This window comes from Anopheles stephensi, chromosome X, assembly GCF_013141755.1.
Source record: "Anopheles stephensi strain Indian chromosome X, UCI_ANSTEP_V1.0, whole genome shotgun sequence".
NCBI lineage: Eukaryota > Metazoa > Arthropoda > Insecta > Diptera > Culicidae > Anopheles > Anopheles stephensi.
In genome coordinates, this window is record NC_050201.1 from 9,345,508 (window position 1) to 9,359,388 (window position 13,881).

General features: G+C 50.2%; 3 protein-coding genes across 3 annotated transcripts; all 3 read left to right on the top strand.

Annotated features, from left to right (window-relative positions):
- Positions 1-55: 55 nt before the first annotated feature.
- Positions 56-5,154, top strand: LOC118506078 (activating signal cointegrator 1 complex subunit 2). Its single transcript, XM_036042755.1, has 5 exons — positions 56-338; positions 1,255-1,332; positions 1,396-1,553; positions 1,620-2,010; positions 2,089-5,154. Exons 1-5 carry the CDS (start codon positions 324-326, stop codon positions 3,556-3,558), a joined length of 2,112 nt encoding a protein of 703 aa, XP_035898648.1. The 5' UTR covers positions 56-323; the 3' UTR covers positions 3,559-5,154.
- Positions 5,155-5,276: 122 nt separating this feature from the next.
- On the top strand, positions 5,277-11,462 carry LOC118505966 (putative vitellogenin receptor). Its single transcript, XM_036042512.1, has 4 exons — positions 5,277-5,551; positions 5,636-5,821; positions 5,890-7,395; positions 7,454-11,462. Exons 1-4 carry the CDS (start codon positions 5,497-5,499, stop codon positions 11,230-11,232), a joined length of 5,526 nt encoding a protein of 1,841 aa, XP_035898405.1. The 5' UTR covers positions 5,277-5,496; the 3' UTR covers positions 11,233-11,462.
- A 178-nt stretch (positions 11,463-11,640) lies between these two features.
- Positions 11,641-13,541, top strand: LOC118506141 (tigger transposable element-derived protein 1-like). Its single transcript, XM_036042892.1, has one exon. It carries the CDS (start codon positions 11,895-11,897, stop codon positions 13,527-13,529), a length of 1,635 nt encoding a protein of 544 aa, XP_035898785.1. The 5' UTR covers positions 11,641-11,894; the 3' UTR covers positions 13,530-13,541.
- The last annotated feature ends 340 nt before the right edge of the window (positions 13,542-13,881 follow it).

The window sequence follows — 13,881 nt, forward strand, 5'->3', positions numbered from 1 at the left end:
ATTTGTATAGGAGGCAATTATTTTATTTTATTTTCACAAAAAATCTAAACGTAGTGCCAAACGATTGCTTTGGAATGATAATTAAAAAAAACTTTTCACTTGCTACACACATTGCTTGTTTTCTTTCAGGGATTAATTAAACGCTTCCGACTCTTGTCAAACAACATAAACAACATTGCGCAAGGCTGTCACTTTTGGCCTGCAAAACAAGGCCAGAAGAAAGTGTGTTTCCGAAGACACGGAGGCATCTCCTCACAGTTTTGTTTTTTAAATGCGTTTATAGTGAAAAGCTTTATATAATTGTGATATTCGTACGCGAAACTATGGCAAACAGAACGGTACGATAACGGTAGCAGTATTGGGTTGCCTGCATTTCTCGATACTTATCCGGCGGTGCAATTCTCGATATCACTCACGGTCCAGCACCTTCGTCTGCCAACCTATTATCCCGGCCATTCTGGCAGACTCATCAACACCATCACTCCAATTCAGTTTGGGCCCAGCGCGCTTCCTCTGTCCATCTGGACGGCCCTAAAAGGACTTTACGGGCTGGTTCGGCTGGTGTCATTCTCGTGATTTGGCCAGCCCGCAGGAGCCTGACGAGTCTAACGCACAGGCTCCTCCTTCCACACATAGAGGGACCAAAAATCCTACTGACTAACTTCCTCTCGAACGCGGCTAAGAGGGTTTAGCGTTAGTTTTGGACAGAGTCCCTATCTCAGGGGTGTATGTGTGTACTTGGACTACAAATTTTCTGTACTGTTTCTGCTTCGTGGCGGCCCGGTGGTAGAGGCGATAACGGCGCCGGTCTTCATACGGCAGGAATGGGGGTTCAAATCCCATCCGGGCCCCGCAGTGAGGACCGACTATCCAACTATGGTGGTATCATTAAGTCTAGTAAGCCAGAAATGGCAGGCATCATGTCCAAAGATAAGAGGTCGTTAGGACCAGAAAAGAGAGAGGTTGGTAGTCAGCACCCTTGCCTCGTAACACAACATCAATGTTGTTGTCGGTGCTGACTTTTTACCCCAGATAGGTAGACTTCAAAAATGCGGTCACCTGTCTGTACATCAACCCTGCTTAAGCTAGAGTTTGTTAGTAAGGCCGCTGGTGGTGTCACTATCATTTTGGTTCTGGATTGACTTATAGAAGATTTTCCCCAAAGTTTCCACCTCCGAGAGTCACGGATAGCTCTCCCTCTCTCTAGCGCCAGATTGCTTGGTAATACTAACTGGATGATTAACTCCTTTTCAGCACGATGCCGGGGTTCCCCTGAACACACGAAAGATTCCCCACTCGGAGAATGGTGTGCAGCGTAACATCGCCGCACTGGTAAGACATTTCTTTCGGTAAGCTCACGAATCACAAACATGATGCGGCTTCCGCTTCCTCCAGCATGACACCTGGAAAGATGCCCGATGCTTCACGAAGTACACCGCTTTCCTAGTGAACGGAGAAGAACCCGTCAGCGGGGCAATGTTAGACCAGTGGGCAAATGAAACGGAATGGTATATAAAAGATATGAAACATCTGTTAAACCTGGACCATCATCGGTAAGTCTCCTTTTTCGGTGACTTTTTCCTCTTGGATAGTGTTCAAATGATCATCGCTTTCCACAGGTTTTGGTCTACAATCGTATATAACACCACTGCGCTGGAAAGTATCTTGTCGTTCATGCAGAACGCTTTACCATTCTACCTAGTGCCGGTACTAAAATCGATGGAAAATGAACGCATCCTACCGCTGTACACGTCTGCCCATGCGTACGTGTTCAAGGTAATCGTGCGACTTACGACCGTACGGGAGAACGAAACCTGCTGGATGGAGCCAGACTTTTATGGCAAGCTGGTGTACAAACATTTCATCATCACCGTACCGTTCCTGTTCGATCTGATATCAATCTACAGCCGGGACAATAATGAACAGGTGTCGCGCATCATTGAAGCCGTCCTAAAACTTCAGCCCAAGTACATCCAGGATCTAAAGCACGGTTTAAGCTACCTGTTGAGTGTGAGTATGACTCGCGCTTATCGTTTTAAAATTGTTTGCTTAATTCCATCACATTTCATTTTGTCTCCCGTCGCGTAGGCATTCACCATCATTCAAACACGCTGCGAATCGGAACTGTCGGAAGCAGGCGCGTCCGAATCTACGCTGAATGATTTAGCACTGTACGCGCAGGACTGTAGCAGCGTGCTGGTGCAGCTGGTCGCAATTTCCACCACCCTGCGGCAGATATGTTCCGAGCTGAATGTAGAGTTCGCCATTAGCAACTTTTACGACAACGTGCTGATAGTGCTGTACCGAAACATACAGGAGGTGAACAAGCATTCGCACTATTTGAGCTATCTGAACGATATGCGCGTCGAGCTGCTCGAAACGTTTCGATCGCTGTTGAGCGTTCAGCTGGACAAAATACTGGCGAACGCGGACGATGGTTTGCTGGCGGCGGACAAATTTATCAGCATCCTTACCGAGTGTCTCGCGAACAACGTGTTCGTGAGGGATTATAAAAATCTGTTCGATATCGAGGCTGATTTGGCAATCGTGCAGCTAGGGTACAAATCGGTCGATCAGGTAAAGTATGACTTTATACAGAAAGCGTACGCGCAGGATAGCGAAACGCAGCAGGATAGAAATGGTGCGAAATCGATGGTAAGCACAGAGCAGGACGGTGAGCTGGAGGTTAACGCCGAGCAGCTGGACATGGAGCAAAAGATCGAACAGAATGTGCAGTACATAATGGAACTATTGCCGCATCTAGAGGCAGCACAGATACGCAAAGTAGTCTGCACGTACGATAACGTCGAGGAAGCGGTTAGCGTACTGCTGGAGCAGGACAATCCAAATGTGGCGTTGCCGGCAACGGTCGGGCAAGACGAGCCGCATATTCCACCCGACCCGTTGGATGAGTTTTACCTGCGGACCGGTATCGATCGGTTGAACATCTACGATGGCGATGAGTTTGACGTAATGGTAAACGATAAGGTGAAAGGAATTATCAAAAAAGGCAAGGGTATGCCAGGACAGCCGAAAACGATGACCGCACTGCTGGACGACAAAAGCCACATACAGCAGGTGCGCCACATTTACCGACAGTTTGATATGGTGGCGGAACATGATTTGGACGACGATGAGTACGACGATTCGTTCGAGGCGATGACCGAAAGCGAATCGCGCCACGTCAAACTGTCCAAGGACGCGCGGAACGCTATCGTCGACCAGGAGCTGGACAACGAGAGCGATAGCGGCAGCAATGAAAGTGAGGATGAGCAGGAAGGGAATCAAAGCCAGCCGCTTAGCTTCTGCGAAAATCCCGAACTGGCGCGCAAACGGTATGAGGAGAAGCTGAACAGCGAGTACCTTCGGCGACATGGTGGGCCACCACCGGCGGGACCGAGGGAAGCTGATGTACGCGGGAAACCGAAAGGCCAAGGGCAGGATAGTAAGGTGCTGTTGAATCGAAGGCATAAGAACGAGAACAAGGCGTTGAGTGGTAATCACAATCGTAAGCAGGGTGCTAGCTACAAACGGAATCGTGGCATGTTACCATCCTAGTGTTCTTGACAGTGTAAGGGCGCAGGATTTTTTTTTTTTGTGGTAGATAATTCTTCTTTGAGTACTACGGCCTACAAAAAGCTATTGTGGCTGTAAATATTGCGTCCGTCTCTGTCGGTAGTCGAATCTACTCCTAGAAGTACTCCTTCTAATTCACATAGCTCATTTGCGATATTTATTCGATAAGCTGTGTGTCTCTTCCCTAGCCAGAAAATCCTACAACTTCCTTTCTTTCTTTATCCCGATGCTTGCTTAGTGAATGTCAGTCCAACGCTGAAGAATTTCTGAATCTTCCGAAGAATCGAAAGGCATCGCCTCTGGAACTCTCAATCCTGATAACGCATCGGCCCATTAAGGTACCAGACTGTGCCTTCACAACCGGTTCCATAGCCTTTTGCAAACAGATCAGGAGCTGCTGCCACGGATAGACCACGGAGTGTTATAAACGTAGTGACGTCCTTTTCTGGTTCGATTTGCATGTCGAGACACAGGCAAGGTTCGCCATTCGATTTCAAACCCCCCGTTATTGGTCCTGTCTTTACTTCAATGATATCTCGCTGTAATAATTTACGGTCAACTGCTTCTTCCCTTCTTGGGGCGGTCCGGTGGCCGAGGCGACAACGGCGCCGGTCTTCACACGGCAGGACCGGGGTCCAAATCCCATCCAGACCGTCTCCCCGTACGCAGGGCTGACTACTTTACTACGGGTAAAATCAAGTCACAGAAAGCCAGAAATGGCAGGCCGAGACCGCTCGAGGTTGTAGTGCCACCGAAGAAGAAGAAGCTTCTTCCCTGAGAACAGAGATTCGTCTCATAGTTTCTTAGGTTACTTCATTTGAAGAACATCCCTCAACTACCGCATCAATCAGGTGTATGCCACGTAAGACAGAACATATTTTTGTACAAATCCGCCATGGGAAACTTGTTGTTTCAACCTATTCAAGAAATCGGCGAAGTGTTCTCCAGGTTGTTGTTTCAACAGAGTGAAGATTCCGTCGTTCTGTTGAAGTTTGATGGTGAGGTTTAAAGAACTTGTCCAGCTGTTTAACAGCATGCTCATACAATTGTGGTTCCAACGTTACTAATTTTTTACGTTACTAACACCCTCTGCAGAGCCGGTCCTCCGAAATGTAACAGCTTTGCTTTCTTCTCAAACTGATCCGTGAAGCTTCTTCCCAAAGCTTCTTTCCTAGTCTTCCAATCTGTGGCAAGTTTAGCAGTTCTTTTACGAGGAGCTTCGACTACCGATACAGACGGTTGCGATATTACAGTGGCCTACCATTAGTGATTTCCTTTCCATAAAGAACACCACTCTCGGCTGGATAGATCGTCCCAGAATTGTTGGGATGCTTAAGTGTTGCTCTGCTGCTAGGTGTAAGGTCTTACGCTACCTGATATAAATGAGTCTAATAGACGGGCATGAGTCAACAGGTGTTTAAGCCATAAGCAGCTATATTAAATCAATTAAATCAACGGCCCTTTTGCAGTTTGGATCAAGAAACATTTTCCAACTAATATCAATTGTATATTATAGTTAGTAAGAATTGAGAAACACAATAAAAAATTCTAAATTGAAGCAAAAATATTTTTGAAAAATTATCGTACTCAGATAATACATGACCTAAGTGGTATCCTAAGTGGATAACCGATCAATCCCACAATGTAGTGGCCATTTTGGATCCGAAACCTCGCGACGCGTCTAGTGCTATAATTCCGGACCACAGCAAACGAGCGATTGGCTTAGTTCTATTCCAGCAGCCTTTTCTTTCGGTCGTCTCTTGTTCGTGACGTCCTTGGCGACTTTTGTTTGATTTTGTTCTATTGATACTGTTCTATTGTAAGTGCAAATGTAGAAGAATGTGCAGTGCATCGTAAGCTAGCATTATTGCCTCCATCACATCCGCTAGCTGGCTGGAACTCGAGCTAGACAAAGGATCAATGCGGCAGCGACACGCGGTTAGAGTATACCGATCGGTCGGTTTTTTTCGTATGAGTGAGTAGTACTACAGCAGCGGCACGTGTTTTTGCACAAAACAAAATGGAGGCTAATGTCTTGTATTGATCCCACTTGCCGCAGGTATGAGGATTGTGGTAGCGCTGATTATACTTGTAGCACACGTAGAGTACGCTCTACTGGCCAAGAGCCCGTCCAAATCATGTGGGTCGCATGAATTCCAGTGCGATAATGGGGCATGCATACCAGCTGCCGGACATTGCAACGATAGTCAGGACTGTGCCGATGGAAGCGACGAATCTGGATGTGGTAAGTCGGTGTTAGTGGCTGTGTGTTCGTACTGTTTCAGCTAACCGGGCCTTCATGCGTCGCTACAGATTATTTCCTCTGCAAGGAACCGTTCTGGTATCGGTGCAGACACGAAACCACCTGCATCAGTGGGTCTAGTCGGTGCGATAAACAAAAGGACTGTCTGGAGGGCGACGATGAGGAAAACTGTGAAAACTACGAGGTACCGCACAAAGCGCCAGTGTGCAGCAAAGCGGAGTTCACCTGCACGGATAAGGCCTGCATCCCGGCCGATCTGGTGTGCGACGGTATCCAGCACTGTCTGGATGGGTCCGACGAAACGATTGGCTGTATCGACATTGCGGCCAAATGTAAAGGCTTCCTGTGTCGCAACAAACACTGTCTCAAGTCTAGCAGCTGGGTGTGCGACGGTCAGGACGATTGTGGCGACGGGTCGGACGAGGAGCACTGCCTGCACGAATGCACGCTGGAGCATGGGAAGTTCGAGTGCCACAACAACCACACCTGCATAGACGTGGCGCAGGTGTGTAACGGAGCGGACGACTGTGGTGACGGCAGCGACGAAAGTCCGAGCTGTAAATCGGATGCTTGCAAAGCGCTCAAATGTGCACCGCAAACCTGCAAAGTGATGCCGGACGGCAAGGCGGTATGTTTGTGCGGCGTTGGCTTCAAGTTCGACACCGCGACGGGCCAGTGTCAGGATGTGAACGAATGCAAACGGTATGGACTGTGCTCGCAGGGATGCATCAACACACCGGGCTCCTTCCGGTGCACGTGCATCGATCAGTTTAACCTAATGCGCGACGGACGAACGTGCGAACTCTCGTCCGGCACCGAAGCGTTGATGCTGTACACCACCCAGAAGTCCGTCGGCGCAATGTACCTGACGTCGATGCACCAGTACTACGTCGCGAAAGAGCTGTCGCAGGTGATCGGAGTGTCGTACGACGGCCTGCACGTCTACTGGACCGACATCTCACACAAAACGGAAGCCATCGAACGCTCGCTGGAGGATGGGAGCGATCGGCAGCTGCTGCTGACGGCGGGACTCATTTCGCCCGAGGATCTGGCGCTCGACTGGCTAACCGGCAACATATACTTCAGTGACAGCGGGCAGATGCACATTGCCGTGTGCTCGAGCGATGGTTATCACTGCAAAGCCATCATCCAGGACCAGCTGCACAAACCGCGTGGACTGGCGCTTCTGCCCCAGAACGGTACCATCTTCTTCAGCGACTGGGGCAACAATGCCATGATCGGCAAGGCCCGGATGGATGGCAGCGAGCAGACGGTCGTGGTCAAGGCCGGCATTCACTGGCCCAACGGGTTGACGCTAGACTGGCCCAACGAGCGATTGTACTGGATCGATGCGAAGCTGAAGCGCATCGAGAGCATGCACTTTGACGGCAGCGATCGTGTCGTGGTGTTGTCCGACGTGTTGAAGCATCCGTTTTCGATAGCCGTGTTTAACGATCATCTGTACTGGTCGGATTGGGACACGAAGAGCATTCAGTCGTGCGATAAATTCACCGGCAAGATGCGCCAAACCCTGGTGCGCGATCGTATGATTTTCGGTAAGTTGTGGGTGCGATTCTGATGGAACGCATCGCTCACCTCCTCCTCTCTTCACAGATGTGCACGTGTATCACTCCAGCATTCAGCCTAAAGTCAGCCACGCCTGTGCCAACCACACCTGCTCCCATCTGTGCCTGTTGACGTCCAATGCAACCTACGCTTGTGCCTGCCCGCAAGGCATGGAGCTGCACCGGGATAAGCACAGCTGTGTGAATAATGCCAAACGACAGGACATTCTGCTGGGCATCGGCAACTACCTAGTGACGCTGAAGCATCATCCGTTCGGGCGCCACGAAACCGGCAGAGGCGAACAGCTGTTTCCGACCATTAGTCGGATGGCGTTCAACAGTATCAACGGCGAGGTGTTCATCGCCGACAACGTGCAGCAGGCGATCTTTACGGTGGATTTGGCGTCGCTCCGCACCAGACGTATCGTTTCGGACGGCATCGGAATGATCTCAGCACTGGCTTTTGACTATCTAAGCAACACGCTGTACTGGGCGGATGCCGAATGGTCTACTATTGTGATATATAGCTTGCAGACCCACCATCGGTCGATCGTTCAGCACTACCTGGGCGATGATGCGCCGATAGCGCTGGCCCTCGTACCGGAGATCGGCAAAATGTTTATTGCGCTGCGTTCCAGCACCGGCCATACGCACATCGACCGGCAGGACATGACGGGGCGCGGACCGCACGCCCACGTCATCGAGGACAGGCTCGGCAGCAACGGTACGATCGCCTTCGTGGTCGATCACGACCTGCGTGCCATTTTCTGGAGCGACATGGGCACCAATCGGATCGAAATCACCAGCTACGAAGGTGACACACGCCATCTGTTCCGCGAGTATCTACGCCAACCGGTATCGGTGGCCATCATTGGCAACGAGCTGTTCTGGACGTGCTACGGTTCCCAGCGGCTGTACTGGTCGGACAAGCATAACGTCGGCGCAACGAAGCGCATTATCGTTCAGATGCCGCCGAACACGACGCTCCCGGAGGTCATACCGATCGCGGCCACCCAGCCCATCAAACGGCACGACCATCCGTGTCTGAAGAGTAATGGCGGATGTTCGCACATCTGCGTGTCCGCCGGACTGTACTCGAGTGCCTGCGTATGTCCAACGGGAATGGTGTTCAATTCCTCGCTCAGCAAAGTATGTGTCAATGCCTCGGATTGCGAGTTTCGGTGCGAGTCGGGCGAGTGTCTGAGGATGAAGCAGCGCTGCAACGGACACGTCGACTGTAAGGACCAGTCGGATGAGCAGAACTGTGATCCCGGCAAGGCGCGAATCGCGGCCAGCTGCAAGTGGAATGAGTTCCGGTGCGCTGACGGTAGCAAGTGTATCCCGACGGAACGGCGTTGCGACAAGCACCACGATTGTGTGGATCTTTCCGACGAAGCGAACTGTGCCAGCTACGATCGGGTCTCCAAATGCACCGAGTACCAGTTTACCTGTGCGGACGGATTCTGCATCGACGCGACCGGTCGGTGCGATGGTTTGTCGGACTGTGCGGATGGGTCGGACGAGGTGGGCTGTACGCAGCTGTCGAACAAACAGGAACAGGCCGTCACTTGTGCGTACGGCATGTTCCGCTGCAACAGCGGCCAGTGTATTCCGGCCAGCTGGGAGTGCGACGGTAGTCCAGACTGTAAGGATGCGTCCGACGAGCATGAGACGTGCCATCCCGCCAAGCCCGAATGTCACCAAGGATACTTCCGGTGTGCGCTCGGGTATTGCATCAAAGAGTCCGTGCTGTGTGATGGAAACGATGACTGTGGAGACGGCTCGGACGAGGAGAACTGTCACGATGGCGGTGCACGGGAAGGCCAGTGTCTGGAAGGAGACTACACCAACTCGACGGTGTTTCATTGCGACAAGTCTAACACGTGTCTCGATATCGCCGTACGTTGCAATGGGACTGCCGAGTGTCCTCACGGTGAGGATGAGACGGCTTGTACGAATTGTGGCTTACGTGATTTCCAGTGCGCCGACGGTCAATGCATTCGGCTGGAATGGCGCTGCGATAAGGACGTCGACTGTAACGACGGTTCGGACGAGATCAACTGTACCAGCGATAGTGCTCGGGCATCCGATACCTCTCACTCGACCGATTGCGGCAAGGACACCTTCGAGTGTAAGCCAGGTGAATGCATCAAAATGTCCTCACTGTGCGACGGCAAACGCGACTGCTCGAACGGACACGACGAGGATGGCAACTGTCCGTCGGCCTGCCTTGGAGGTCTCGGACCGTGCGCCCAAATCTGCCAGAAATCACCGAGCGGTTCTATCTGCGACTGTCTGGATGGGTACGAGCTGGCAGGCGATAAGAAGAACTGTGTGGACCTGAACGAGTGTGACGCAGGGAAACCGTGTGCTCAGATTTGCACCAACATCAAGGGCTCCTACCGGTGCTCCTGTCACGAAGGCTTCATGCTCCGGTCGGACAAGACATCCTGCAAAGTTATCGGCGCGCCCCAGTACGTCCTGTACACAAAGTTCGATCAGGTGCGAAAGCTCACCGTTAGCCCGCCGCAAATCGAAACCTTGCTGCAGGCAAACGACAGCCGGATCACCACCATGGACATGGACATTCGCCAGCAGAAGCTCTACTTCGCCACAGAGAACAGTGCCGCACTGTACGAGCTGAACCTGAAAACGAACGTCACCCGTGTGCAGACGGGCGTGGGCACACCGGACAAGGTGACCGTCGACTGGGTCGCTTCGAACGTGTACTTCGTCGATGTCGCAGAGCCCTCCATCAAGGTGTGCAACTTCGAGCGAGAGGCGTGCGCCCGGGTCGTCTCGTTCACGCAGCGTAACTTCGTGAAGGCACTTGCGCTCGATCCGGTGAACAAGTACATGTTTTACTCGCTGCTGTACTCGTGGATCTTCCAGGTGCCTCACTCGATCGTATTCAGAGCCAAGCTCGACGGTACGCTCCAGGAAGTCGTCACCAAGCAATCGGGACTCGTGTCCGCCATCGCTGTGGATCCTCAGAGTCAGCTGCTTTACTACACCGAGCTGAGCGGCAACACTCTGTGTCGCGTCAACTACCTCGGCCAGCATCTGACGGTGCTCGCCCGCGACCAACCGCACGTGCTGAACCATCCGCTGCAGATAAGCGTGTTTGAGAATCAGGCACTGATTGTAAACCGAGGCTCGGCTACGATAGGACAGTGTCAGCTGTTTGCCGGCTATAAGTGTGATCGTTTCAATGTGAATGTACCCCCGTCGAAGCAGGTACTGCTGGTTCAGGAATCTCGACAACCACTCACAAAGAACTGGTGCGACAGCAGGTGGATCAACTGCACCCATCTTTGCATACCGGAAGATTCTAAGGGCCGATGTGTGTGCGAGAATGGACTCGAAATACGCGAAGGCGACCGGTGTCCCGAGCCGAAGGACAGAAGCCGAGCGATGACACCCTTACAGGTGGCCGACGAGTCCCTGGCAGAACATCGCGAAAGCGAAGAACACAGCTCCACGGGGAGCTTCCTCTATTTTATGTTATACGCTGTATTAATTGTAGCAATCGGTGGGGTAGGATTTTATGTTTACTGGCAGCGGTTCAACCACAAGTTCGATGTCGGCATACACTTCAACAACACCGAGCTGAGCACGGTGGACATTTCCGACGTCGTGCTGCACAAGACGGCGCCCAACATGCTCAGCTTCCAGGGGAATCCGGCAAAAGGTGATGGCAGCGATGGTGCGCCCAGCTGCCACGAAGACTTCGAGAACAACAGCTACATCCAGAACAACACGATATCGGCCTCCGATACTGGATATTACAATTGTGATGATGATATGAACGATCGGTTGATAGTGTAACGAAACGAACAGGCATCATGCAGCAACCAATAACGAGACAGCGTTTTAGCCTTCCGAGAGCTTCGAGTGAAGTGTTGAAGTGGCATTAGAAAACTCATCGAGCAATCAATATGTATAGTTGATTAGTTGATTAGATAAGCAAAGTGTATGTATTGTGTAACGAAAACAAGGAAAGAAAATACACAACCATCCTTATACTTAGCAGAGCTACAGAGCAAACGCCTTGAAAAGTGACTAGTGTTTCTATTTCATATGTCTCACAGTTCGGTTTCCTCATCCTACCCTTGGAAATTCTTCGCAGGTAATAAGGCCTAACGACCTTGGATAGTCAGTCCTCACTACCGGGGAACGGTCCGATCCGGGTGGGATTTGAACCCCGGTCCTGCCGTGTTAATGACTTGAGTTATATCAGGTAAGTAGCTTCCCACAGTGCAGGATCACCTTTGAAGATTTTCTCGGCAGATGTCGTGATCGAGGTCTTGGTTGGGTCATCACGGTCAAAGTCCTCGGGCAATTTGCAACAGGAACTTTTCAAGTCAGCAAGTACTACACTACTCGTATAATGGTATGCGTTGTGCGAATGTGTGTCTGTATATTGACGAGTAGTTACGTTGATTGCATGAACAAGCGTTCAGTTTAGTGTTATCATTCGGGCAGTCAACATGCCGAAGGGAAAGTTCCAAGCCGCGAAAGTTCAAAAGCAGATAATCGAAAGAAAAGAGAAAGCTGCAACCGTGGTTGATCTATCCCGCGAGTACACACGGTCTACTCCAGCTGTTCGCACCATAGCTAAAGATAAGCAGACACTGACATCTACCATTACTTCAAAAGCAACACCAAGACAATTGTGTGAGGTTCAATCGCAAGTTAGTGATAATGTTGAAAGATTGCTTCTCATCTGGATCAACCGAACACTCATGCGCGGCGGCAACATTACAAAGTACACCATCTGCGAGAAGGCAAAGCAAATTTTCAACGACATCGTAAAGGACATAGTACCTTCAACATCAGCTGGAAAGCAACCGGAAACCTTCCAACCCAGCAATGATTGGTTCGAAAGGTTTAAACAACGAACTGGAATACATAATCTTATTCGGCCTGCCCCAGCTGTCAACGTGGACCAAAAACCTGCCAACGATTTCATCAGGCTATTTAAGAGCTTAGTGTGTACCGAACTGTATTTACCTCAGCAGATGTTCAACTGTGAGGAAACTTGCTTGTTGTGGCGCAAACTGCCAAACAGGACGTCAAACACTCTTCAAGAACACCAGCCACTCAAAGACCGTTTAACACTACTGTTTTGTGCCAATGCTAGTGGCGATTTGAGACTCAAACCGCTGCTCGTATATCATTCAGATACTCCAAGGACCCTCATATCTAACAAGGTGCAAAAAACTCCGTCAGATGTGGTGTGGCGATCTAATAAACAGGTTGCTGTAACGCAAGATATATTCGTTGACTGGCTGAAACATACCTTTGGTCCTAGCGTGAAAACCTATTTGATGGCAAACAACCTACCACTCCATGCTTTACTTGTTCTGGATAATGCTCTGCTTCATTCCGAACATCGGGCAGAGCTGATACCTCAAGAGTTTAATTTCATCAGGATCCAGTACCTTCCTCCCAACACAGCTCCGTTTCTTCAACCGTTGGACCAGCAAGTAATGGGCAGCTTCAAAAAGCGTTACCTCAAGGAACTTTTTGAGCACTGTTTTAACATCATCGAAGGCACATGTCTTTCGTTGGAAGTGTTTTGGAAGCATCACTTTCATATCGTTACGTGCGCCAAGCTGATAGGCAAAGCATGGGCCGGAGTTACGGCAAGTACATTAAGATCGGCATGGAAGAAGCTTTGGAAAGGAGTGGAATGGATGGAATGTTCCGACGCTGCTGCGACGAGTGACACCGCAGAACCAACGGTGCATGAACTTATTGCACTGGGCAATAGATTAGGACTGGCCATAGATAGCAATGACATCGAAGAACTTCTGACGGAATATCTGGAGGATCCATCCATCAAAGAATGCAGCATAGATATGCCTAAAGTTGTCAACAAGGAGCCCGTGTCTGCAGAAGCAGTAGTGAAATCGAATCCACAATCAACCGAGGACATTCGGAACGTGTTGAATGCTTGGGACACTGTTTCCTCCTATGTGTGCAAACATCATCCAGACGTGGCAGTAATGCGACAGCTGAATGCCATGTACGAAACTGATGCTATTTCTCACTTTCGCACAATGTTGAAGCGACGCCAAAAACAATCAAAAATTGACCATTTTTTTAAGAAAATAAATTAAATTCAATGAAAAGTAAAATCAAGCTAGATTAACTTGAATTTCAGAAAATCTAGATAACAATCGATCATCATCGCCAACGCTATAAGTTCTTCTTCTTCCTCCTTGGCACTACTACAAACTCGAGAGGTCTCGGGCTGCCATTTCTGGCTTTCTGTGACTTAATTTTACCCGTAGAAAAGTAGTCAGCTCTGCGTACGGGGAAGCGGGCTGGATGGGATTTGAACCCCGGTCCTACCGTGTGAAGATGGGCACCGTTATCGCTTCGGCCACCGGACCACCCCACTCCTAGACGTTATTACAAGAATTTTAGCAATATTTATAGCAGCATTTGAATTTTTATGGAATATCTGCG

Bases quoted from the DNA above. Each gene is read 5' to 3' on its own strand.
- LOC118506078 (XM_036042755.1), top strand. The intron at 1,333-1,395 runs GTAAGACATTTC...CGCTTCCTCCAG, and splicing joins AGCGTAACATCGCCGCACTG to CATGACACCTGGAAAGATGC. The intron at 1,554-1,619 runs GTAAGTCTCCTT...CGCTTTCCACAG, and splicing joins TTAAACCTGGACCATCATCG to GTTTTGGTCTACAATCGTAT.
- LOC118505966 (XM_036042512.1), top strand. From the start codon at position 5,497: ATGCGGCAGCGACACGCGGTTAGAGTATACCGATCGGTCGGTTTTTTT. The intron at 5,552-5,635 runs GTGAGTAGTACT...CACTTGCCGCAG, and splicing joins GGTCGGTTTTTTTCGTATGA to GTATGAGGATTGTGGTAGCG. The intron at 5,822-5,889 runs GTAAGTCGGTGT...GCGTCGCTACAG, and splicing joins AAGCGACGAATCTGGATGTG to ATTATTTCCTCTGCAAGGAA.
- LOC118506141 (XM_036042892.1), top strand. From the start codon at position 11,895: ATGCCGAAGGGAAAGTTCCAAGCCGCGAAAGTTCAAAAGCAGATAATC.